This window comes from Pocillopora verrucosa, chromosome 12 (genome assembly GCF_036669915.1).
Source record: "Pocillopora verrucosa isolate sample1 chromosome 12, ASM3666991v2, whole genome shotgun sequence".
Taxonomy (NCBI): domain Eukaryota; kingdom Metazoa; phylum Cnidaria; class Anthozoa; order Scleractinia; family Pocilloporidae; genus Pocillopora; species Pocillopora verrucosa.
Window position 1 is genome coordinate 1,870,960 of NC_089323.1, and position 24,655 is coordinate 1,895,614.

The 24,655-nt window shown below is 39.9% G+C and overlaps 4 protein-coding genes across 4 annotated transcripts; 2 read left to right on the plus strand and 2 right to left on the minus strand.

The window, feature by feature from the left end:
• Positions 1–257: 257 nt before the first annotated feature.
• Positions 258–3,628, minus strand: LOC131781638 (SOSS complex subunit C homolog). Its single transcript, XM_059098336.2, has 5 exons — positions 3,505–3,628; positions 3,052–3,133; positions 1,768–1,843; positions 1,645–1,695; positions 258–661 (listed from the first exon to the last, which is right to left on the minus strand). Exons 1-5 carry the CDS (start codon positions 3,530–3,532, stop codon positions 563–565), a joined length of 336 nt encoding a protein of 111 aa, XP_058954319.2. The 5' UTR covers positions 3,533–3,628; the 3' UTR covers positions 258–562.
• A 63-nt stretch (positions 3,629–3,691) lies between these two features.
• Positions 3,692–10,866, plus strand: LOC131781636 (prostatic acid phosphatase). Its single transcript, XM_059098333.2, has 7 exons — positions 3,692–3,928; positions 4,339–4,579; positions 5,307–5,406; positions 7,287–7,486; positions 7,772–7,979; positions 8,702–8,887; positions 9,800–10,866. Exons 1-7 carry the CDS (start codon positions 3,874–3,876, stop codon positions 10,169–10,171), a joined length of 1,362 nt encoding a protein of 453 aa, XP_058954316.2. The 5' UTR covers positions 3,692–3,873; the 3' UTR covers positions 10,172–10,866.
• A 6,603-nt stretch (positions 10,867–17,469) lies between these two features.
• LOC131781637 (dynein light chain Tctex-type 5-A-like) lies at positions 17,470–18,757 on the plus strand. Its single transcript, XM_059098334.2, has one exon. The coding sequence runs from the start codon at positions 17,668–17,670 to the stop codon at positions 18,223–18,225; it is 558 nt and encodes a 185-aa protein (XP_058954317.1). The 5' UTR covers positions 17,470–17,667; the 3' UTR covers positions 18,226–18,757.
• A 1,226-nt stretch (positions 18,758–19,983) lies between these two features.
• On the minus strand, positions 19,984–24,652 carry LOC131781630 (uncharacterized protein C19orf44). The gene is made up of 6 exons (XM_059098327.2): positions 24,274–24,652; positions 23,042–23,790; positions 22,818–22,899; positions 21,996–22,097; positions 20,868–21,031; positions 19,984–20,546 (listed from the first exon to the last, which is right to left on the minus strand). The coding sequence occupies exons 1-6, from the start codon at positions 24,536–24,538 to the stop codon at positions 20,469–20,471; spliced, it is 1,440 nt and encodes a 479-aa protein (XP_058954310.2). The 5' UTR covers positions 24,539–24,652; the 3' UTR covers positions 19,984–20,468.
• Between the last annotated feature and the right edge of the window lie 3 nt (positions 24,653–24,655).

The window sequence follows — 24,655 nt, forward strand, 5'->3', positions numbered from 1 at the left end:
CTCCTCACAATATCACACCTGAACAACACATTAAGGCCAGGAGAATAAAGGAAATGATCAGCAATCAAAAAAGCTCTTGATTGTTAAACAAATTCTCCCTTTTTTAGCACCTTAGGAAATGTATAAGAAGCAGTGTGGAGATGTTAGGGTGTAAAGGATGAAAGAGTCAGAAGAAAGGAATAGCTGGGATTAAAATGGAATCAAAACTGCAGAGAGAGATTGTGGTAGTAACAAATACAATATCACTGTCAATTATTTTTGAAAATTTATTTAGAGTAACAAGGACTGATGAAACGTTTAAGTACATATATCCTGAATGACTACTGTAGGCCATCTCATCTCTGAAACCAAATAAGCAAATGCACAGGGATGGAGGCAGAGTATATTGGAGCACATTTTAGAGCTAATCAGAAAGATCTTTCTCTTCAACAAACTCTAAATTTTTCCCATTTGCCAGCTTGCCACAAAGACCTTTGTGTCTACTTTAGATCGAAAGTCAGTCACTTAAGATCAATATTTCAACTGAGTTCCATGCGTTTTTTGCCAAAATTTCATGGTCTCATCATTGGTCACTCTCAAATCTTGGTAAAACAGGCAAAATAAGGTTTCCATGGGCTGAATCTTGAGATATGAAATATCCAGATGACGTCGCATTAGCATGCTGGAGGAAAGAAAAGAAAGTTTGGTTTTGTCAAAATGCAGGGTCTGGAGAAGGAAATTTTATATAGAAAATGCTATTTTTACCAATGTCTCAATCAGGAGCCTGAATGTGAAAAATGTTACTGAAATAATGAAGAAATTGTATCTGTCTGCTTGAGTGAAGGGCACTGTTGTGTCTTGAATTCATGATTAAGAATAAATTAATTATATTGCAATCTAGGTTGTGATTCCATTATCTTCATTATTTTTGAAGGCAGAGTTAGCCCATTCCAGGTTGTTGCAATCAGTCAGTGAAAACAAGTGAAAAAGCAGCTGAAAAAAAAAGGCAGTCTTTGCCTCACCATAATCCCACTTTGCATCAACTCACTTCACAGCCTAAGACCCCACACAGGCCTATACAAGGTCTTTACACTTGACTTCAGTTTGGAAAAATATTTATTTATTAATAATGGACTTACATCCAGTTATGTGCGAAAAAGAATTCAGAACAATTAATTTTATTAATATTGTTCTTGATATCACTCAGTAATATTTGCTTAAAAATATTAATGGTTAAGAATATATGAAAGTCATATATTTGAACTGCAAATAAAGACATGAATGAAAGTGATCCTCGCAGTAATGTGCGAGTAATTACTGCGAGGATCACTTTCATTCACGTCTTTATCCACAGTTCGAATATATGACTTTCATATATTCTTAACCATTTATTCATCACTTCAGGGGTTTATTTAGAACCAACATCATGATCAGCTCCCAGTTGGCTTGTTAGCTTAGTTGGTAGAGCACTGCACTGGTATCACAGAGGTCATGGGTTCAAATCCTGTACAGGCCTGAATTTTTTTCAGGCCTTATTTTCACTACTGCCTAATTAGTGCACATTACTGCGAGGATCACTTTCATTCACAAAAATATTAAAGTTGAGAGACTCAAACCCCCTGAAAATAATAATATTACTTTTTCTTTGCAAAGGTATCTACCTACCTCAAGAGCCTGCCGCTGACTCAATGACATGTCAGCTGGGTTGCGAATGACCTGTCAATGAAAGCATAGAGTTCATTATTTAATTTACATTTGAAAATTAATGGATTTGGGCAGAGCACTTACTGGGGTGTCGTGTAGTTTTACAACTGGAGCAGTGGAAGTTTCTGGTCCTATTGAGCGGTTCGAGGGGAGATTTGACCTGGAATTGAAAAAAATAAATTTTCAAATAAAATAATCTCTAGGTGGCACTGAATCCTTCAGGGGTAGGATTGTCTTCAGTCATTATCATTTGTTGACCACATTTGATAGAAACTAACACTACTCAAGATAAAACACCAGCAGAGTGTACAGAAGATTGTCCAAATGTTTTCAAGGCTCCACATGTGCTGGTTTATAGCATTAAAATTCTGATCTCCAAAACTCAATTTTCAGCAGGTAGGGATTTCATGCCCTAAATATGTCAGTTGATTGTCATATTGATGTGGCAGCCAATATTTGGTTAACAGTTTGCCAATATAGCTGAGTCTGTCCTATTTATTGACTATTAACCCATCATTGGTTAGCCCTTTAAGCATGCAGTGTTGTCTGGCATTTTGCAGGGTTAACTCTTGTTTTTTTTTCTGATGAAAACATATAACCAATGTCTAGTTTCTTCCTCAAATTTTGTCATAGTTTTGATTAATTGGTAACAGGACTTCATGTCATATAATTCTGTCTGTAATCATGCTCATGATTAACAAATTGGACTCCTGCTTTGTAGTCATCCAATTTTTTTTTAATTATCACTTGTATGATTGCAGACCAAATCGAACTCCCTCAGTCCTATCACCATTATTGACTATTGGTTAAGTGTTAAGTGTTGTTCTACAGTAAAGAGTTTATCATTCTATTATTACTGGCCCACTAACACCTGAAATTTGACAAGCTCTGAAAAAATAACTGATTGCTTCTCAGCCAATATATCAACCAATAAATTGCCCTTTATATCAACCTAGCCTACAAAAAATAAATAAAGAGGAAAAATGAAGCAGGACTGGAGGCCAATGTTCCTCTAGCATGTAAAATTTTCTTTGCACTAAGGGAATTGAAAGTGTCTTTTATTTACCTATCATGTGCTAGTTTCCCTTTCAAGAGTGGCAGAGGAAACAAATCGATATTTCTTAGGAAAACGTTAACCATCAGTTATCAGATATCATTTCAAATATTTCCTAAAATGTTCTAAACTTTTGATCTTTCATTACTGACAATGAAACAGTGGACAGCCTTAGAGAAAAAAAAAGATGACATCACAGAATTTCAACAAAGCAATTTGCATTTTATCTTTGCTCCCTAGGCTATAAAAACTATAAAATTTTAACCAGAAGAACACTAGTACTTAAAAAAAAACATTTGTTGGGCCACACTTACCCCATAACACTCCCTTGCCCTTGATTCAAAAGCATCTGTCGTTTTTGCTGAAGATCTTGAAGAATCTGCCGGTTTTGTGATTCTGCCATTACAGAACGCGAAAGATCAAAGCGAGATTTATTTTCACCCGAAACGAGAGAATATAATAAAGATGAAATTTTTTCTTGGAATCTGAAGTTTTTTTAAAATAAATTTAATCCTTCGACTCCTTTCATTTAATTCTTAATTTTGACGCCTACTTCGCCATACAACTGCCTTTGCAAAAATCAATAATTATTTATCGATTCGCTAAATAATGAAAGGCAACTTGGGTACTTGTCAATAAATTATGCATCAAACAGGACCGCGAGTTTCGAAGCGAAGAATAAGTACCGCTCGGGGTTTTCTGATAGTCACAGACAGTTCCCACATCCGGTCACTGGTTATCGCTTTATTACGGACAGGAATACTTACCTTGCCCTCCTTGGGGCTGGAACGCCATCACAGGCTATCAAGGTTCCTCTGTATATAATTTTAACCGACCGATCGACATTCAAGAAAAGTCGCAAGCCTAGTCTGCCATGTTGTTTAACTACTCGAACCAGCCTCCCGCGTCCCTTTCGCGTGCCGAGAGCGAGACGCGTGACAGCTAGTTGTGCAATCCTGGTCACGCTGTTCCAAACTAAATTCGTGATAATCTTGTGGTTCACACCATGCACTCTTAGCTCAGGTGATTTTTTTCTTTGAAAATATTTAATTGGGTAGCTTTGTGTTCTTCAGTGGCTCCTGACTGTGTTTCTTTTTCTTTGGCCATAACTGTCGCCGTGAGGAATTTTGAGTGCAATGGAGCTGTGCAATTTACTTCTAGCAGTTCAGCTGATATACAGCGTCCGTGCAGGTACGTGGGGTTGAGGCATTGATTTTCTGTTTGTGGCGATTATAAAATCTCAAACTTTTGTTTTATGGAGAGAGGTGAAGGTGGAGAACCTTGAGTGGACTAGCATCGCATCTTAGGAGAGTACATACACTCTTGGTTGCTCCATATAACAGAAAAAAGGATATGCCACGTTTGCATGCCCTTTACACCCTAACATCAGTATGCATATTCTCCATACTGCTTTTATATATTTCTCAAGAAACCGACAATGAGAAATTGATTAACAATCAAGGGCTTCTGTGGTTGGTAATCATTTCTTTTATCAATCTTATCAACCTTAATGTTTGATTCAGCGGTGAGGAATTCGATGCTAGTCACCCTAACGAGTCAAAGAATTAATAATTGAAATTTAATTTGTTTTCTCGTTCAAGAATTCGACATTCAGCAAGCAGTTGTGATATCACGTCATGGAAGCCGTACACTTCTTTCCAAAGATCACAGCACCTTTGAGGAAGGAAGTGACAGTCAGCTGACGATAAGAGGAATGAATCAAATGTTCCAAGCTGGAGAGTTTGTTAGAGAACATTATCAAAAAGCTGGCTTCTTGTCTGATGTGTATTCTCCTCAGGATGTGTATGTGAGGTCTAGTGACTATTCCAGAACACTTAACAGGTAAATTGTATAACAGAAGACAGTTTTTTAAGAGTTCCAGATCATTGTGTTACAGTATTTCTTGAAGCCAAAGAGTAGATGTTGTGGTATCATCCTTAGTATGCTGGACTCCTAGTCCAAAACCCTTGTTTTAGCATTAACCACATTCAGCTGTAAGGGAAAGTAGGTGAAATCCAGGGGTGTAACCTGTAATTCACTAGCACCCCATCTAGGGAGGAGAAGCTTTCAATCCTGCTTCATCCTGTAGAAAACAGGACAAACTGTTGCAGCCATATGCAAAATACAGTGCATTTATCAAACAAACCGACATCAATCTGGATTAAAGCACACACATACAGGGCATGTCATTGTCTCATAGATACGCATGTTAAATCATCATCTAACAATATGCATGGTTTATTAAACAAGATATTAGTCTGACAGTTGAGGAGGTAGAACTTAAATGCTCACAAATACTTCACAAATAGAGTAATAGTGTGCTACAATTACATTTCTAAACTCTTCACACCATAACATCAGTATACACATTCTCCTTACTGTTCCCCATTCATTTCTTAAGATGCTGACAAGGAGAATCTGTTTAACAATCAGGAGCTTTGTTAGTTGGTGATCATTTCCTTTATTCTCATGACCTTAATGTTTGATTAAGGGCTGATATTGTAAGGAGAAATTAGATGCTAGTCACTCTAAGGATTCAAAAGGTTAATATCCATGTTTTATCTTTTAGTGCATTGAGCTTTCTCCTTGGACTTTATCCACCAAGAAATCAGTCCCTAAATGTTTCCTATGCTGGGCAAGTTTTCTATGCACCTTACAACATACAACAGGTTTGTCTTTTTTTTTTTAATTTATGATTGATATCAGGCTGTGATTCATCTGAGGTCTGGCAGCTGCATGACATACACCCCCTCTAACCTGTCATATAAGGTTTGGCAGCTTCATGACATACACCCCCTCTAACCTGTTCATCTGAGGTCTGGCAGCTGCCCGACATACACCCCCTCTAACCTGTCATCTGAGGTCTGGCAGCTGCATGACATACACCAGCTCTAACCTGTCATCTGAGGTCTGGCAGCTGCATGACATACACCCGCTCTAACCTGTCATCTGAGGTCTGGCAGCTGCATGACATACACCCCCTCTAACCTGTTCATCTGAGGTTTGGCTGCTGCATGACATACACCCCCTCTAACCTGTCATCTGAGGTTTGGCAGCTACATGACATACACCCCCTCTAACCTGTTCATCTGAGGTTTGGCTGCTGCATGACATACACCCCCTCTAACCTGTCATCTGAGGTCTGGCAGCTGCATGACATACACCCCCTCTAACCTGTTCATCTGAGGTTTGGCTGCTGCATGACATACACCCCCTCTAACCTGTCATATAGGGTTTGGCAGCTTCGTGACATTCACCCCCTCTAACCTGTTCATCTGAGGTCTGGCAACTGCATGACATACACCCCCTCTAACCTGTCATCTGAGGTTTGGCAACTGCATGACATACATCCGCTCTAACCTGTTCATCTGAGGTCTGGCAACTGCATGACATACACCCCCTCTAACCTGTCATCTGAGGTTTGGCAGCTACATGACATACATCCGCTCTAACCTGTTCATCTGAGGTTTGGCTGCTGCATGACATACACCCCATCTAACCTGTCATCTGAGGTTTGGCAGCTACATGACATACACCCCCTCTAACCTGTTCATCTGAGGTTTGGCTGCTGCATGACATACACCCCCTCTAACCTGTCATCTGAGGTCTGGCAGCTGCATGACATACACCCCCTCTAACCTGTTCATCTGAGGTTTGGCTGCTGCATGACATACACCCCCTCTAACCTGTCATATAGGGTTTGGCAGCTTCGTGACATTCACCCCCTCTAACCTGTCATCTGAGGTTTGGCAGCTACATGACATACACCCCCTCTAACCTGTTCATCTGAGGTTTGGCTGCTGCATGACATACACCCCCTCTAACCTGTCATCTGAGGTCTGGCAGCTGCATGACATACACCCCCTCTAACCTGTTCATCTGAGGTTTGGCTGCTGCATGACATACACCCCCTCTAACCTGTCATATAGGGTTTGGCAGCTTCGTGACATTCACCCCCTCTAACCTGTTCATCTGAGGTCTGGCAACTGCATGACATACACCCCCTCTAACCTGTCATCTGAGGTTTGGCAACTGCATGACATACATCCGCTCTAACCTGTTCATCTGAGGTCTGGCAACTGCATGACATACACCCCCTCTAACCTGTCATCTGAGGTTTGGCAGCTACATGACATACACCCGCTCTAACCTGTTCATCTGAGGTTTGGCTGCTGCATGACATACACTTCCTCTAACCTGTCCCACACCTTCTTCCAGTTTTGAAAAAAATTGTACTTTCCACTAATTCACTTACTATATTCACTTACTTATAAAGATATCCTGATGACAGCTGTGAGTGGTAATCTTGTAAAGTCTATTGTTGATACTTCTCCCATAGTGCTTACAAAGAGAATTTGTTGAACAATCAAGAACTTCTTTATTTGGTGATAATTTCGTTTACTTACACAACCTTAGTGTTCAATGCCGTAAGTGATTTTTGAGGAGAGGTTGTATGCTTTTAACTCTTAGGGGTCAAATGGTTGGATATTATTTACTCATTCATTTATTATTCATATTTCTATCTTCTTATTTATTTTGTTTTTGACAGGTTCCAATACACACAGTTGCAGCAGAAAATGATCAGGTGCTTAGAGCATGGCTGGCTTGCCCTGAGCTTCAGAAAAAACTTGCAGAGTTTTACACAAGCTCAGAGTTTAAGAAAAAGGAAAGTGAGAGTGCAGAACTACGAAAACAGCTTGAAAACATTCTGGGTGTTAAGAAGATTGACCTTAAAGACTTCTACAATGTGTAAGTAATGTTATTAGAAGATAATTTTAGATTGCTTCATAAAAAAGGATGGCAAAGGGTCTGCAGTGTTTCCTCAGTATTTCCCTAAAACCTTGCACACAAGAAGAGAGATTTGAAGTTTTCTCTTTTAAATCTGTGATGCATGAAATATACGTGACTCCTAATTTTTTCTTAAAATTTTTTAATAATGGAGGATCAGGACCCCCTTTTGCTACTCTCCCTAACATGGAAGAATGGAAGAGTGTATCCACCAAACAGTGCAGTGATATTGTTATTTTCTGGCAGGTATGATTTTATTCATCTTCATCAACTGTATAACCACACCTATCTGAATATTTCTGCCGAGCAGTGGAAACAAGTTGTGAATCTGGCTGACTGGGTTGAGTATCGTAAATACAGCAAAGAAATGATTGGTGATATAGGTGGAGGGCTGTTGGCTAATGAGATTGCAGAGAGCTTCAGTGACTTTGCAGCTAAAAAGACCAAGACAAAGGTGTGTCTCTTAATAGCAAACATCCTGTTGATAGCTTAAGGTGTTTTTGACCTCCTCAATGCCTCCTATTGAGTTTAAGAGGCATTACTATGTTAAAGACATGAGGACCCCAACTAAGGGAGAATGTTGTACCCTTAGTGGAGACGTCCGGGTCCGAGACCTGTAGTCTGCAGCTCGGCACACCGCGCGGAACTCTGGGAATGAGACTCATTTTCGTGCGCCTTACTCCCAGGGTTCTGCGCACGCTAACATCTATTGGTTTTTTTTTTCGCTGATTTTTTGGAATCGCGCGCCGGACTTTACTGAGAATGAGGGACTGTTCGTGTTCTATGCATGTGGACAGAACAAAACATGTCTTTTGGTACTGGAGTTCGTGGAGTTGGTGGAATTGATATGCTTGATAACACCAAAAATGTGTAGGTGACGCAACTAGTAAAGAGATATCAAATAAGTGACATGCGTTTGTTAAAATCAGGGGTCTTGTAATCGTTCAGGTAGAGAGCTTAAAAGGATAAAGGGGGTAAGTTTCTAAAGAAACTGTGGTGCTGCGTCGGTGGAAGAGTATAACAGGTAATTTGGTATTATTTGATAACGTAAATTGGCCACCGTAAAGAGTTTCTAAGCTATATTTCAAGCCTTAGCTTTACGTCATTCGCTCTAACGAATCGCTATCGCTGGAAACGTCAGCTTTGACTTCACCAGTTATGTATCTTATTTTTCAGCTCTTGTATTACTCCGCACATTATCCAACGATGTTTTCTCTGTTTTCCTCGCTTGGTTTAAATAAAGCGGCTAAAAGTGCCTTGAGAAAAATTCCATATTATGCTTCCTTGATATTGATTGAGCTGCTACATGATAAGTCAACTGGTAAGATGATCGTTCAGTTTTCTTTCAAGAATGGTTTGGAGGTAAGCGCTTTGTGACTTTTTAAATTCGTAATATTGGTTCAGAAAATCGGCATTTTCCAGAAGGCTTGTTGAAGTTTAACAACAGCTAGTGCACCCTGTTTTTTCCTTCACGTAAGAGCTGAGGAACCCAAGAAAAAAGAATAGTGTGAAATTATTCGTAGCCTGGTCTTCACTTGCGACGCAAGCGCAAAGCCAAGTATAAGCTTCACAGAGATGACCGCCTCGACGCAAGCACAAGTGCTGGCACAAAACAAAGGAAGAATTCTCATCCTTGTGCTTGCACTTGCGTCTTAGCCGTGTTCACGGTGAAATAACAGCTGTTGTCTTTGCGTTTGTGCTTGCGTTTGTGCTTGCGTAGCTAGTGAAAACCAGATGTGAACTTTTTTATCGGCATGTCGCTATAATTTTTTCAGCGGAAGTTCCGAAATCCCCGTTATCTTTCTTGCACAAATTTTTTTTTTTGTGGGAAAAGTGGTGTGAAATGCTCTCTGTTGTATCTTGGCCAGTGTCTTACAACATGGAGTGGCTGTAGTATTGATGAAAATATTTTCCGTAGGTTATTCTGTTTTCGCATATTATATCAAGCGATCTCTAGATGACGTTTTTTCGGTTGTCACACAAAGCACAAAGTGCACCACACTGTTAAGTATTTTTGCGGCACTCGGGATTTTCCTGATGTCAAAATAATCGCGAGCTTGTCATCCGGTGGGGAAAAAAGAACATAACTGGGAAATTGTGAGGCTGAGGCATGACCATATTGCATCAGTACGCTTACGTCAAAAAGTTGTCTCACAAACGTTAAAAATTGCGCTAAGTCAAGTGCTTGGTTTCTTGCCGTGAGTTTTCGCAAAACTTTGTGACCGCGAAAAGTGGTAATAATAAGGTTTTAGAATGGAATTTTTTTCTCCTCAGGGGCCATTGGTAAAATACAGCATTCCCGAGTGCAAGGACACGTGCGAACTGGACGAGTTTGTAAAACTTGTGAAATCTCTCCAAGTTCGTGACGTTACCTCGTGGTGTCACGCATGTGGCAACACCCAATTGTCACGCTGCCAAGTAACGCAACAGCAGACCGTTTGTCCTACTTTGGAAACTAAGGAACCCAGACTTTCGGGAACTGGTGGTTTTTTCCTCGGCTCTTTTGTCACGCTGCTCATAGTGATATGTGTCACAGCCTTGTGGCATTTTTATCTGCGCAAGCGCTGTTTACTTGGCGGAACCTACCCGCGCCCAAGGAAAGGCCTTTCTGATTTGGAAAATACTTCCTCGCCGGGTGTGATTTAAGGCAAAGGAAATAATTTTGATTCCAGTGCGCCTGGTGTGCTAGAGGGAGGTACAAGGGAGGGGAGGGGGCATATTTTCTATCAATACAAAGGGTAGTGTGCCGCGCAGTCGTTCTTCAGGATATCGGGTAACACTTCCCCCAAGAGATATTTCTTTCAGGGGAGGGGGGGGGGAGGCGGGGCCTTGTGAGCTGCCACATAAAGACTGCTAAAAGACACCAACTTCGTCCTCAGGGTTTCTCAGTCAGGTTTTTCCAAGATGGTGGCCGGTCTAAAGAATCCCTTTCAATCCGCTGCCATCTTGAAAACTGACCAAACATGCCTTGGGAACGAGATGGGAGAAACGTAAGAGGGAACTGACCGCGAGATAAATAGAGATCTGGGTAAAGCACTGGCCAGTTCACTATGTTATATTGAAGAGAAAGACCCTGAACTCTGTCAGCGCTTCTCTCCACTCATGAGTATACATTGACAAACCCTGTAATTGCTCGAGTAAGAAATCTACGCAGAAATAAATACAACCAAAAGATTTTCACGCAATGTTGAAAAAAGTGAATGCTTTTCTGTAGGCAGATGATTTTTAACGAAGTCGTTGAAACTGAAGGCATTGCGATTGAATTTAATTATTCCAGGACAACTTTTTAATTATGAAAACTGAGATTTTAAACAAAATTAAAGGAAAGAATTATATTATAACCCTCTTGTGATTCACGAGTTGTCTTTGATTTTCTTTTGTCTCGTAACGCCTGAGGTTGCGGTACATAACCAGTATGTAACGTTGCGCCTTTCATCAGTCCCATGGCTTAGCTTTGGTTTCCTGAATTAATCCTGTGTTCTTGAATTACACCTTTGATTAAAAAGCACTAAATGACTGGCCCGATTGGAAACAGTGGGCTTCGTTTCCTGAGACTCCTAATGTAACAACGTTGAGATTCGTGGAGGAACAAACTTCCAGTTTTTTTTTTTACACTTCCCCACTCAAAAGTAGCACGCATTATTTTCGGAATCGTTTCTACAATTATTTTCTTAACGCGCGCTCAAATTTGATCAAGATCAAGGGCGAGTTGAAAGTTCAAGTTATTGTTTCCGCAGAGGTTAATGACTTTTGATAAGTTTTCCTCCAACTGGGAAATGTATTTGAGTTCGGAGGTATAACGATCACTCTAGCTTAATTAAAGAGTTTGTTTGACTTGGAATCCCTTTGTATTTGAACCTGTGTCCGGAGATAAAATTAACATGTTACTAGCTCGGTTTCTCGGTGCGTACAATAGTTTACGAACCTGGTTTTTTCCCGCTTGCTCTATAACTTACGGTACGGACCTCGAACTCAGTTGGTAAGAGGTGGTTATTCCCCTCCCGCTGCGAATAATTTGGAAATATAAAACGACAAATGACGCAGTCTTTGACCTGTATTGTAAATTTTTTTTAGCAAAAGGAAATGTAAAGCTAGCCATAAGAAAAAAAGGCAGTCAAAGGCTGCATGTGGCCACTGATATAGCATTATTAAGTTGTATAATGACGCTAGAAGATAGTTTTTGGAGAGATTTATATTCGCATGCAAAACAGAAAACACCCATCCCACAGTTTACGAGTACCCTAATCCACCAAAGAGAGATGATTAAAGACTATCGTGACTAACTGACATTCAACCATTAATCAAATCATCATATTTACAACAGTCATTATGATAACAATAACAGTATAATAATAATTTAAAAGGGCTGTACCTCCCTATACTTCTCTAAATTTTGCTTGTTTTAACAAATTTTTTTTTTTGTTTCAATTCCATTTTTGTAAGACTTTTCTGTCATACTACAACACATTCGGTGTTTTAGGATATTCCACCGTTCCTCCGTGCTATCATTCCATGTAATAGTGCTGAAGGGATCGTATTTCGCATCTTGTTCGCTTCGCAAACTTAAAGACCCACTTGGCAATAAATCGTTATTTCAAACGGTAAAATTCTCTCTTTTCAAAGATAAAATAATTTTCCTCAAAATTTCCATAATATGCAGATCACACCTATTGAAATATTTCTGCAAGAGAAGTTTTGATCTAAATTACGCGTTAGTGATGTCAATGTATAAGTATTTAGGGATGTAAATGTCAGGGCAAACTGAAAAAATAACAATCTAGAACTTTAGGTCTAAAATCACCAAAGGAAAGAACATAAATTTCAGAAACAGAAACCAGAATTCAAAATCGCCCATTAGGGTCCAAATCCAAAATTTGCCACTGGTATCCAAAATTAAAAAATCAGCCACAAGTGTTCAAAATCCAAAATCGGCCAGAAGTGACCAAAATCCACAATCGGCCAGAAGTGACCAAAATCCAAAATCGGCCAGAAGTGACCAAAATCCACAATCGGCCACTAGTGTCTAAGATTCAAAATCGGCCACTAGTGTCCAAAATTCAAAATCGGCAACTACTGTCCAAAAATTAAAGCAGCTACTACTGTCCAAATTCCAAAATCGGCCACTAATGTCCAAATCAAAAATCGGCCACTAATGTCCAAATCAAAAATCGGCCACTAATAACTAAAATCCAAAATGGGCCGCTAGGGTTCAGAATCCAAAATCGGCCACTAGCAATCAAAATCAAAAATCGACCACTAGTGTTTAAAATTAAAAATCGGCCACTAGCATCCAAAATGAACAATCGGCCACTAGGGTTCAAAATTCAGAATTCCAAAATGCATGACCGATCACTAGTGTCCAAAATTCCAAATCAGCCGCTAGTGTCCAAAAATTAAGATCAGCCACTAATGTCCAAATTCCAAAATCGGCCACTAATGTCCAAAGTCCAAAATCAGCCATTAGTGTCCAAAATCCAAAATCGGCCACTAGGGTCTAAAATCCAAAATCGGCCACAAGGGTCCAAAATCCAAAATCGCCCACTAGTGTCCAAAATCCAAAATCGCCCACTGGTGTCCAAAATTCAAAATCGCCCACTGGTGTCCAAAATTCAAAATCGCCCACAAGTGTCCAAAATCCAAAATCGCCCACAAGTGTCCAAAATCCAAAATCGCCCACTAGTGTCCAAAATCCAAAATCGCCCACTAGTGTCCAAAATCCAAAATCGCCCACAAGTGTCCAAAATCCAAAATCGGCCACAAGTGTCCAAAATCCAAAATCGGCCACAAGTGTCAAAAATCCAAAATCGCCCACTAGTGTCCAAAATCCAAAATCGCCCACTGGTGTCCAAAATCCAAAATCGCCCACTGGTGTCCAAAATTCAAAATCGCCCACAAGTGTCCAAAATCCAAAATCGCCCACTAGTGTCCAAAATTCAAAATCGCCCACGAGAGTCCAAAATCCAAAATCGCCCACGAGTGTCCAAAATCCAAAATCGCCCACGAGTGTCCAAAATCCAGAATCGCCCACGAGTGTCCAAAATCGCCCACAAGTGTCCAAAATCCAAAATCCAAAATCGCCCACTAGTGTCCAAAATCCAAAATCGCCCACAAGTGTCCAAAATCCAAAATCGCCCACTAGTGTCCAAAATCCAAAATCGCCCACTAGTGTCCAAAATCCAAAATCGCCCACTAGTGTCCAAAATCTAAAATCGGTGACTACTGTCCAAAATCCAAAATCGGCCACTAGTGTCCAAAATCAAAAATCGCCCACTAGTGTCCAAAATCCAAAATCAGCCATTAGTGTCCAAAATCCAAAATCGCCCACGAGTGTCCAAAATCCAAAATCGCCCACGAGTGTCCAAAATCCAAAATCGCCCACTAGTGTCCAAAATCTTAAATTGGTCACTACTGTCCAAAATCCAAAATCGGCCACTAGGGTCCAAAATCCAAAATCGGCCACTAGTGTCCAAAAACCAAAATCGGCCACTAGTGTCCAAAATTCAAAATCGCCCACAAGTGTCCAAAATCCAAAATCTCCCACTAGTGTCCAAAATCCAAAATCGGCCACTAGGGTCCAAAATCCAAAATCGCCCACTGGTGTCCAAAATTCAAAATCGCCCACAAGTGTCCAAAATCCAAAATGGGCCACTAATGTCCAAAATCCAAAGTCGGCCGCTAATGTCCTAAATTCAAAATCGGCCACTAGGGACCAAAATCCATAATCGGCCACTAATGTCCAAAATCCAAAATAGGCCACTAGGGTCCAAAATCCAAAATCGGCCACTAGGGTCCAAAATCCAAAATCGCTCACTACTGTCCAAAATTCAAAATCGCCCACAAGTGTCCAAAATCCAAAATCGGCCACTAGTGTCCAAAATTCAAAATCGCCCACAAGTGTCCAAAATCCAAAATCGGCCACTAGTGTCCAAAATGTTAAATCCAAAATCGGCCACTAATTTCCTAAATTCAGAATCGGCCACTAGGGTCCAAAATCCAAAATCAGCCACTAGAGACCAAAATCCAAAATCAGCTACTTGGGTCCAAGGTCTAAAATCCAAAATTTTCTAAATCGGCTACTATGATCTTAAATCCAAAATCGGCCACCAGGGTCCAAAATCCAAAATCGATCACTATGGTCCAAAATCTAAAAATTTCAAATTCAAAAACTCAAATTCGGCCAGCAGCATCTTAACTAAAAAATTGACTAGGCCAGTAGGGTCCTAAATCTCTAATGGGATATTCCTTTAGTTCTTGCTTGACACTTAAGAAGACAGCAAAAGACGTGAAACACCTGACAGTTATTTCAGGATGGTGCGTTATCAAAAAAAAATATTTTCCTCGCAGAAAAATCTTAATAGATCTGATTGGGGCATCTTTAAAACTTCGCAGAAAGATTTTCACCGTTTGAATCAGCAGAATAAAACCGTTATTGGAGACTAACGGATAAAGGAACAGTTAGATTCTTGAGCTAGGCCCTATGTAGAAAACGTAAATTAGCATTTCTACTGTTATTATTATTATTAGTTTTGTCATCATGATTATTTGTCACTATATAATCTTTGGTGGAATATAAAGTAGTCTCTATATATTTGAATCATCTTTCCCTTGTGGAACAGGGCACTCATAAATGTGTGGGGTGCAGCTGGTTTTCTGTTTTGCAAGTAAATACAAATATTTTGCAGCACTACCTTCTAGCGTCATTAGACAACCTCTAGTTATTTTCAATGCTACATACAGGCTTAGACTGCCCATTTGTATCCCTTTGTGATTTTTTCGTAAACAGCGTGTAGAGTATTCTTAGCCGTGAAGCTTCTGTGCGGAGCACGAAAGCGGAGCCCAGTAACGAAGAAAATACGAAAACCCATTAGGTCGAGATATTTTGATGGGCGGAAGTCAGCCACGTGCGGGTGCGTCTGCATGCGAAACCGTATTTTGTTTACGCGATAGGCTGCATTGTGGGCTCAACGTGAGGTAGCTCTTATGGTTAGTAAATACTGAAACTTATAAAAACAAAGAAAAGAAATCAAAGTAAAGAAAGCGCATTAAATATGAACTAATTTGAGCTCAGCTCTTAGGCTCCGCTAAATTATATATACGAGTCATTTAATTAGTTGAAAATTAATTGCACTTTGTTTCCTACGGAATAAATTTTTGGCAGTAATTCACAAGGAGCACCAACTTTTCCTAAATAGTCAAGACCGCACAGCTAAATCATTTGCAATTTTTGTTTGTTCGGAGAAACTCATATTTTTGAGTTTGTCGTTTAATAAGCACATCTACAGCTCTAAAACTACTTCAGAGAGAAGAATTCTTTAATATAATTTGATTTTATCTCATCCAAGAAAAACGTACATGATGACACATAGGCGTTGAACGACTTTCAAAGAAAGAGTGACTAAACCTCTCGGAATCGTCTTTAAAGGTGTTAATAGGGACCTTAAGCAAACCACGACGGCGACAGCAACGAGGACATGGAAAAACAAAAGATCCAATTGGCAGAACAATATCTCAGCACGTGCGTTTTAAAACTTTGTACATTTCTTAGCCGTCCTATGCAAAACAGCAACGTGAAATCACCACAATTTGCGTCTTCTGCGAACCGAAACCGCGAACGCAAATTATTTTAATTTTCATTTGGAACTCAACGCTTCTTTTATACGTTATGCTGAAGTTGAGGTGTGTCGCCATATGAGACGGTAAACACATGCAGCCATTTTTTAAATTCTAATTGAAGGCAGAAATTCGTTTTTTAACCGAAGTCTGCCTTGGTGTTGCCATCCTGACTGCTTAAGGTCCCTAGTAATTCGACTATGTACGCCGCCGTCTTTGATACTTAGCGGCTTGGCCAGGTACCTTTAAAACAAGATTTTGTCAATTTGTCAATTCTTGGCGATCTGTTAAACAGTAGTAAGGTAAATAATAATATATTATAACAGACTGGTAATTAGTGATCCTGATTCTATGCGTCAACAATGAATTTAGCGATAACCAGAAAGCAGCTGTTTGAAATTATAAATTGCGCGTTGGGGTTTTGCGTGTGCAGCCAGTTAATTGGATTGGTTTTCAAAATGGTCTTTAGTAAAATTTTCGATAAATTTGAAGAAAATTTGATGACGATCTCACACCCTAGAATCTTTAACTGCAGCAAGTAGTGAATTTGTAAAATAATTTTATCCTTTAAACCCTAAGAGCGACTAGCATCTAATTTCTCCTCACAGTAATATTGCTGAATCATTGACTAGGGTCATGAGCATAACGGAAAAGATCGCCAACCTAAGAAGCTTTGATCCTCAAATGAATCCTCCTTGTCAGTACCAAAAGAAACAGATTGAGTAGAGTATGATGGGGTGCTGGGGTGTAAAAGATTAAAGACAGAAATAAATATAACAGATAAAATCTATATTCTATCTTACATTATAGAGACGTCTTTGAATTCAGACTTAATACTCTAACAAGAAAAGCGGTTTATTAAAATCTTCAAGTTGAAGTTTCTGTTAATCTATTGACACATCAAAAAAATTTGTAGAAAATGAGAATGTTTTTTGTTTGATCTTGAATAAGGTAAGAATTAGCCGGTTTGAAGTTTTATTTGGATTAACCACGCAACTCTGTCATGGTAAACCGGTTTAGATAAATTTATTCTTAGTATGCAAACTCCTAAGACACACATAAGTTAATTCTTAAGACAAAAGCAGGGTACCATACGTTTCGTCTTAGTGAAAATTGTTTTGCATAAACGCAAGACACCTTTGTTCCCTAAAGTATCATGTCCTTTTGTTTTCGTTTAAAGCATGAAATCCCTCTGGACAACTGAAATAAAGTAAACTGCGGTAGCATAGACAATTCAATGTTTTTTAACAATACGAAGGGTACGGCGGAAACTTATTAGCACTTTTACCAATGAGTAATTATTTTTTCGGGTCGCTATAACAACTATTGAAAACAAACTTGATAACAGACCTCTTAAGAGACAGAATTTAGATTCAAACTGCAGGAGAGAATTTAAATAACTCAGGGTCTTTGATTTGCTTATCAAAACAAATAACCGAGAACAATTTTTCACCGCCGTATATCGGTGGCTATGTATATCTGATCATTCGTCGAGGATTATCGAGGTTTACAACGAAGAACAAACAGCAAAAATGAGTTCAGATGTTGTTAAAGCGGACGTTGACACTCCAAAAGATACGAAAGCGGATAAAGCGGCTAAAAACTTAAAACCAACGAAAGGGAAAGAGCTAACGCCTGGCACGTCAAGTAAAACTCGTCCTCCAAGCACCGTCTCCGTTACTCAATCGATGGCTACGTCGTTTTCAAGACAAGACGGCCGACGCGTGCCCGAAATTGCCATGGAGAACACATTTAAAATGACACCTGATCGGAAATTTCCCGAGGGCGACGTTCGCTCCATACTCAAGGAAATTCTAACGGAGAGGCTGGCAGAAGCAAAGTACGATGCGGATCAGTGCAGGCAGCTTTCCAAAACAATTTCTGACACGGTGAAAAACCGCGTGAAGGATTTAAACATTCAGCGTTACAAGATTATTTGTCTTGTGCACATTGGACAGCTGGGGAATCAAGCAATGCGCATCGGAAGTAGGTGTCTTTGGGATACAAACTACGACACATTTGCTTCGTTTGAATTCACAAACGGGTCGCTCTTTGCGACCGCTACGGTTTATGGCGTTTATTTTGAATAGTGCACTGATTAATTTAACGCAGGGAAATAATTACGGACCATTTTATGTTCATAAAACCACGTTTGTGATGAGCTCTGTAACGTGTCTCAACGACCAAAAAGAGCGGCGTAAAAATTAGATTTAAAAGCGTTTTAAGATAATATAAATTGTAGCATTTACGTATCTTATGACCGATTTTTTCTACTAAATTTTTAATATAATTCACCTCTACATATTCTATTTGATTACCTAGTAACATTCCATTGAACTATTGTATTTCTAATAAGTTTATTTGGCTCACAAGTACTCGTGAATAAAGTTATTGGAGCAAGATCTTAGGTTCCACTCAGGCTGATTCTAAAAGTAGTTTCGATCCTACATTGATCGTAAGTAAGAGGTAAAAACAGGATGCACTGATTCTTAGACTAGTTACGGGAGGCAAATTTAGAAGTGCTTCTGGGGCCGAGAACCTCTAATACGTTGACAAACGTTGACAAAACCTTTGTTGTACATGCGGGTTAAACACAAGCTTTGTGATCGATTAAATATTTGTACATGTTTTTGTTGCTGTTTCTTAACGCGTCTGGAAAGCACAGTATAAATTAATCCGAAACTCCTCCGACTCATTTGATCTGCGGTGAGTTTAACCAACTTCAGGAAAAAGCCTGAAAAAAATCGAGGATTTGACGAGATTTGACCCCGTGCCTCCTTAAAGGGGGGGGGGGGCACTCCCTAATTCCTACAATAACAAAAAAATCGTTCTGTTTATCAATAAACCTCGAAGAATATTGGCTAACCAAATTTTTTGTAACCAAGAAACAGGAATAGGACCTTGAACTTAACCATCGTTTCATTCTTTCAAAATCAAAGTTTTAGAGGAGAGAGATCCACGGCCCTAAAGAAAGGAATCGACGTGCATCGTGAATGAAACTTGCAAACAATCCGTAAATTTTATCATTTTGATTAGTCAATTAATCGAAGATCGAATGCAACAGAGATTCCAAACCTCCGCTGGCCTGCATGCAGGCTCTCATTATCAGCATCACGGCACCAGCGTTCCTTCACCCACAGGAAAGAAGGAGGTCTGAAACACTGCGAGCCGGCGAGAGGTTCACAGGGGTCTAGCATTGTTAGTACCAGACCCCCAGTTAACCTCTTCCCGACACGTCCTAAGTCTTCCCGCGGGCGGAAAAACACGCGTCCTGTAGCGCTAACTATGAGGGCCACTCGCAGGCTGAAACCACCCATTCTCAGGTACTGTTTTACGCCTCCCGTTTGCGCTCAACATTCTCCCTTTATTTGAAATCTTTCTTCCGGAAAAAACCCACAGAAAATTAGTTTTCATGCTCTTTTTTAGTCTTTTAGTAGGATCCTTTCTGGTTTTTCTGTGGCAACTCGGGGTCTTTTTTGCGGGTATCTTAATATGACCCCGCAGCTGCTGGGTGCGGTAATGCAGTGAATTGCCTCGACCTCGAGGCCCTTGGTGTTGCATGGTACTGCATCTTACGGTTCTATAGTTTAAAAAAATTTCAGCAGGTAGGCTCACAGCCATTGCGCGAGTGGTCGCAGCTTTCCTCTCCCGAAACATGCTTTATTTTCATTTCAAAACTTTATCTCTAAACACCGACTTAATGGTAAAATTATTGTGGGCAAAAAGCCACGGAAAGGAATATGTTAAAACGCTTTCCTTCATAATAACGCGATTTCGCTTTAAAACCTTCCTCACCCCTTGCTTCCAAGCAAAAATTGGCAAATTATGTACCAAATGGATGGAAAATTATTTTTTTTATTGCTGTACGGTCGTGTTACAGGGTGCCTTGCACCATAAGAAAGCATCGTCGAGATGAAGATGCTTGGGGTTTCACGCCCCTTGAAAATCTAGTCTACATATTTCGAGGAATTATTGTGAGCATCTTTCGATTGAATGTCGCAAATAAAAGCCGAAGTGATCGCAACGACTGACCACACGAAAGGAAAATATCAAGAGGAGGCAATAAAAGCTCAAAGTTAGGACAGACAAAATGTCTCAAGCGCGAAGAAACGCGTGTAACCATGTTGCAATTGGTGTTAACTTTGAATCTGATTGGTTAACAGTGTTGGCACGGGTATTTCTGAGCCAATCACGATGCGAAGGAAAGAAAGATGGAATAAAATGAAACACGGGCTTTCCTCCTTGGGGAGGGGGATGAGGGCTGACTCTCTCGAATAGGAAAGTGGGAAAGGTAATTAAATTGCCATTAGTTTTGTTTTTTAGAGGAGTATTGTCAATATCTCTCTTCTTCTTTTACTTGTTTCAATGCCTCTTCGTAGGACACAACTTTCGGTCGGTTCTTTCTTATAAACTGTGGAGAGAAAAATTTGGAATATGTGACATATATCTCAGGTAGCGCATGTAATTGCCTCAGCGTGTAGCGCGATGCGCACGTAGGTGGGTGTTTTTAGCATGTTGCGAGATTTGTGCTTTGGGGCATGATATACGCGAGTGTTCACGCCGTAACACTCTTAAGAATGTATGAGCGATTGAGTTAGGCTCATCTTCTGCGTGATCTCCAGGGCAGTCCTTCCGTGATTTTAATGAAAAACGAGTTGCGTGCGTAAGCGCGCGAGTGTTAAAGTCGTAACGCGCGCAAAAGTGCATCAATGAGCTCGCATATCCATCTAACCTGTTGCGTGTCCTCGAGCGTGGTGTATCGGTAGTTGCTATTGACCCCTGTAGAATAAGACTCGTACATTCTCTGATTTATCTCCACAAACTGCTCCACCAGACGGATTTGCTCTCGCAGCATGTTATTTAACGCCACAATGGCCGGGTTATAAGCAGTCATGGCTGAAAGAGACGAGAGAAACACAACTGTAGATGATTTTACAAAGCAAATTCTATAGGTATATCTTATTACAATTACATGTACTTATTGGCAAAAGGTGGCGTGCGGATTCAGGAGGTGGAGTCCAGAATCCAGATAACTGAGCTTGGATTTGATCGAGTCATTTTGTTGTGTTCTTAGGTAAAGACTAGTGTCTCTCAAAGCACCTTCCTCCATCCAGGAGTATAAATGGGTACTGTTGAACGGTTGCAGAAACTTGATAAAATGTTGAGGCTTACAAGAAAGAGACGACCACTCCATTCAAGGAGGAGGAAGAAATACTCATTCCTGAAAAAAGGCTTGTTAGGCCTCTGAGGTGGGAGCAGAGGGGGGGCCTTAGTAAGAAGTGAGGGGGGGGGGGGCTGATAATCAGTCAGTCTGTCGGTCCATTGGTTGGAGAGTCAACCAATAGTTGCTCACTAGTGAATCAGTAAGTCACTTGATTAGTCAGCCAGTGGCCACTGGACTGGTGAGACTAACACCCCCAACCTTCCCCTATCACCCCCCACCTGTACCCTCTGCCAGGTTACTAAAATAGGTTCTTGAGAAAAAACCATGGCATAGAATTGTAGAAGAGGTTCAGTTAGGGTTAGTTCTGATTCAGCTTAAATAAGTAAACCTAAATTCACTGTTGGACTCTTTTTTTTTTTTTTAACCCTTTACACCCCAACATTAGTGTGCATATTCTCCATACTGTTCTCTACAAATTTCCCATGTACTGATAAGGAGAATTTGTTTAACAATCAAGAGCTTCTTCAGTTAGTGATCATTTCCTTTCTTCTCATCACCTGAATGTTTGTGTCAGCAGTGATGCTGATGGGAGAAATTAGATGCTAATCACTCTCAGGGGTTAAAGGTTAAACAATTTTTTTGGGTTGTTTTCTGTTAAAACAAAAAACAGTGAAAACAACCTGATCTGATTCATACCTTCCATGGCTTCTGGTGATACTGTATGAGTTGCTATAGGTGTGGGGTCCACATATTGCATTCCAAGCCGTGGGCCACTTGTTGCCATGCCAACACCAAGAGCTGATGAAAATGAGCAGTTGATTAATGCTATTCAGCCAATAAGCAGTCAATCTGTCAGCCCAACAGTTAGGGAGTCACTTGATCTATCAGCCACTCAGTTGATCAGCCTGTCAGTCAGTTAGTAAGTCATTTATTACATGTACGTCTGTAAGTAATTTAGCCAGTCATCCAGTCAGTCAGTCAGTCAATCAGACCATGGGCTAGTCACTCACCCACAAAGTCAGTCAGTCAGTCAGTCAGTTGGTCGATCACTAATTCAGCATGTCATCAGTAAAATATTCAGTCACTAGTGAATCATTTGGATGGTCATCAGTCAGTCAACCAGTTAGTTAGTCAATCAGACCATTAGCTAGTCTCTCACCCCCATAGTCGCTCAGTTGGCTTGTCTGTCAGTCAGTCATCAACTCAGTCAGTCATCAGTCGAATATTCAGACAGTCACTAATGAATCATTCAGACAGTCTTCAGTCAGTCAGTCATCAGTTGCTAACTTCATCCAGTTAGTTACCAAGAACATCAATTGATCAATAGCAGTCAGTCAATCCACTCACACTCATGACAGATGAAAAAAAGGAAGGAATACTAAACTAAGAGGAATTAAGTATGGCTTTGGATGAAGAAAATTAAAACTGATCACAAATGGCCGACATGGAGAACTTACACTGAAATTTTCAAGATTCCCAAACCAAGACACAACACTTTTAAGTTATTGTTATATATACCTGGTGGTACAGTAAACTGTTCTGTTGGAGGTAATGTTTGAACTCCCACATCATACCTGTATCTGTTGCGGCTGTCCTTTCCCTAAGATCAAGGAAATCATGATGAGAACAACTATAAAAATAAAAATATTAACATGACAAAATTTCAAAGTTACAAGAAAATCAGAGTGCCATTCCAGCTTCATTTTGGTGACCAATGATTACTTGTCTGTTTCATTCTTTACCTTGCGATTGCTGTATTCTGAAACACTTTGTTTTGACCTTGAATTGTCACTTGACCTTGGGTGTTTTGTTGACCTTGAACTCCTTGATGACCTTGCACTTTGTGAGGACCTGGAACTGTGTGAAGACCTTGATTTTTCTGATGACCTTGATTTTTCTGATGACCTTGAACTTTGAAATGACCTTGACCTTCTTGATGACCTTGAGCCCTTTGAGTCATTTTGAGTTTGTGAATGTGAATGCTCATTGTGTGTCTCGATCTCACTTAAAGATGAAAAATCACTTGTATATGAATTTTGCGATTTTGTCCTAGTCTTTTCTCTTTTTCTTGTTGTTTGATTTTCAACATCGCTCAAAGTTCTAGGAGGAGAACTTTCTTGCCTGTCTGTGATTTTATCATTTTTTCCATTGACAACATCAACCACATCTTCCTCTATTTCTTCTTCAACTTCATCTTCTGTCAAAACTTCAGCTGGTTCAGAAAGATCATTAACAACAGATCGTATGTCTTTGTCAGAGACAGTTAAACTTTTTATCTTGTCTTCCAGTTTATTATTTGCTTGCATTTTTTCTGATTGCCCATCATCACTGAAGGCAAGTTCTGCCATTTGTAATCCTTTCATAGGGTTTATGGAGCCATCAGATGTGTCTGGATTTGTTGGTGACGGAGATTGTGAGAACATCTGAACATTAACTTTAAAATCATCATCATCGTCATCATCATCTGCCTTTTCTGATGGAAGTCTTTCATCTACAAATACGATTATAATACATAAGTTGGTCTTGTATGTATGCTACAAAACTGACAAAAGAAATTTATTTTCTCTCACTCAACAGAAAAACAAAAACTCCAAAACGTAGTAAGAACAGCAGTTGAACACACTTGCATCTGCAGTAATACACTTGGCTCTGCCTTGTGTATCTCATTTTGACGTCATCTGTGATCTATTACGAACAGATACACTGCAACATGGCGTCATTACATGTTGCCAAGCAACACAGAGAAAAGTTGCAATGTAGCAATCAAAACTGTTGAAATTCCTTGTTTCTTTTCCCTGATCATTTTAAGCATTAGCGACGACTTCGAATATAGATGCTTCAGAAGTAATCTATGACATTGAAAGGCAGTGCTTTAAGTACTGTGATACGACGTGATATGACCCGGCGAGCTATCGTCCTGCTAATAAACTTGAGGTCACCAGAAAAATAGTCGGCTTGATTCGAAAGAACTTACCCAATTCCTCGTCTTCCATACTGGAGATCGAGATGTCTGGAGTTTTGTCTTCATCATCGCGGACCACTTTATCGAAACTGTTTCCTCTCCAAAGAGATCTGATTCCAGATTTTTTTTTTAATGTCTCTAAATATTCTTCAAGTTCTTTTGCAGAAGTTTCTTCTTCGATCAAGCTTCCTTTTCTTGTTAAATTTGAAGACGAAGTCTGTGACAGCCGCCTTGCCTGTTGAGCTGAATCCTTCCATTTTCCTTTCTTTGAAGACATCTTTTCAGATCTAAGACTAAACGCAAGATACACTAAAGTTTTGATAAAAAGTCGATGCCTGCTAAAGAAAACTGTTTTGAAACCTTCCGCTAACGGTTCGGAAATTCGAATTAAAGT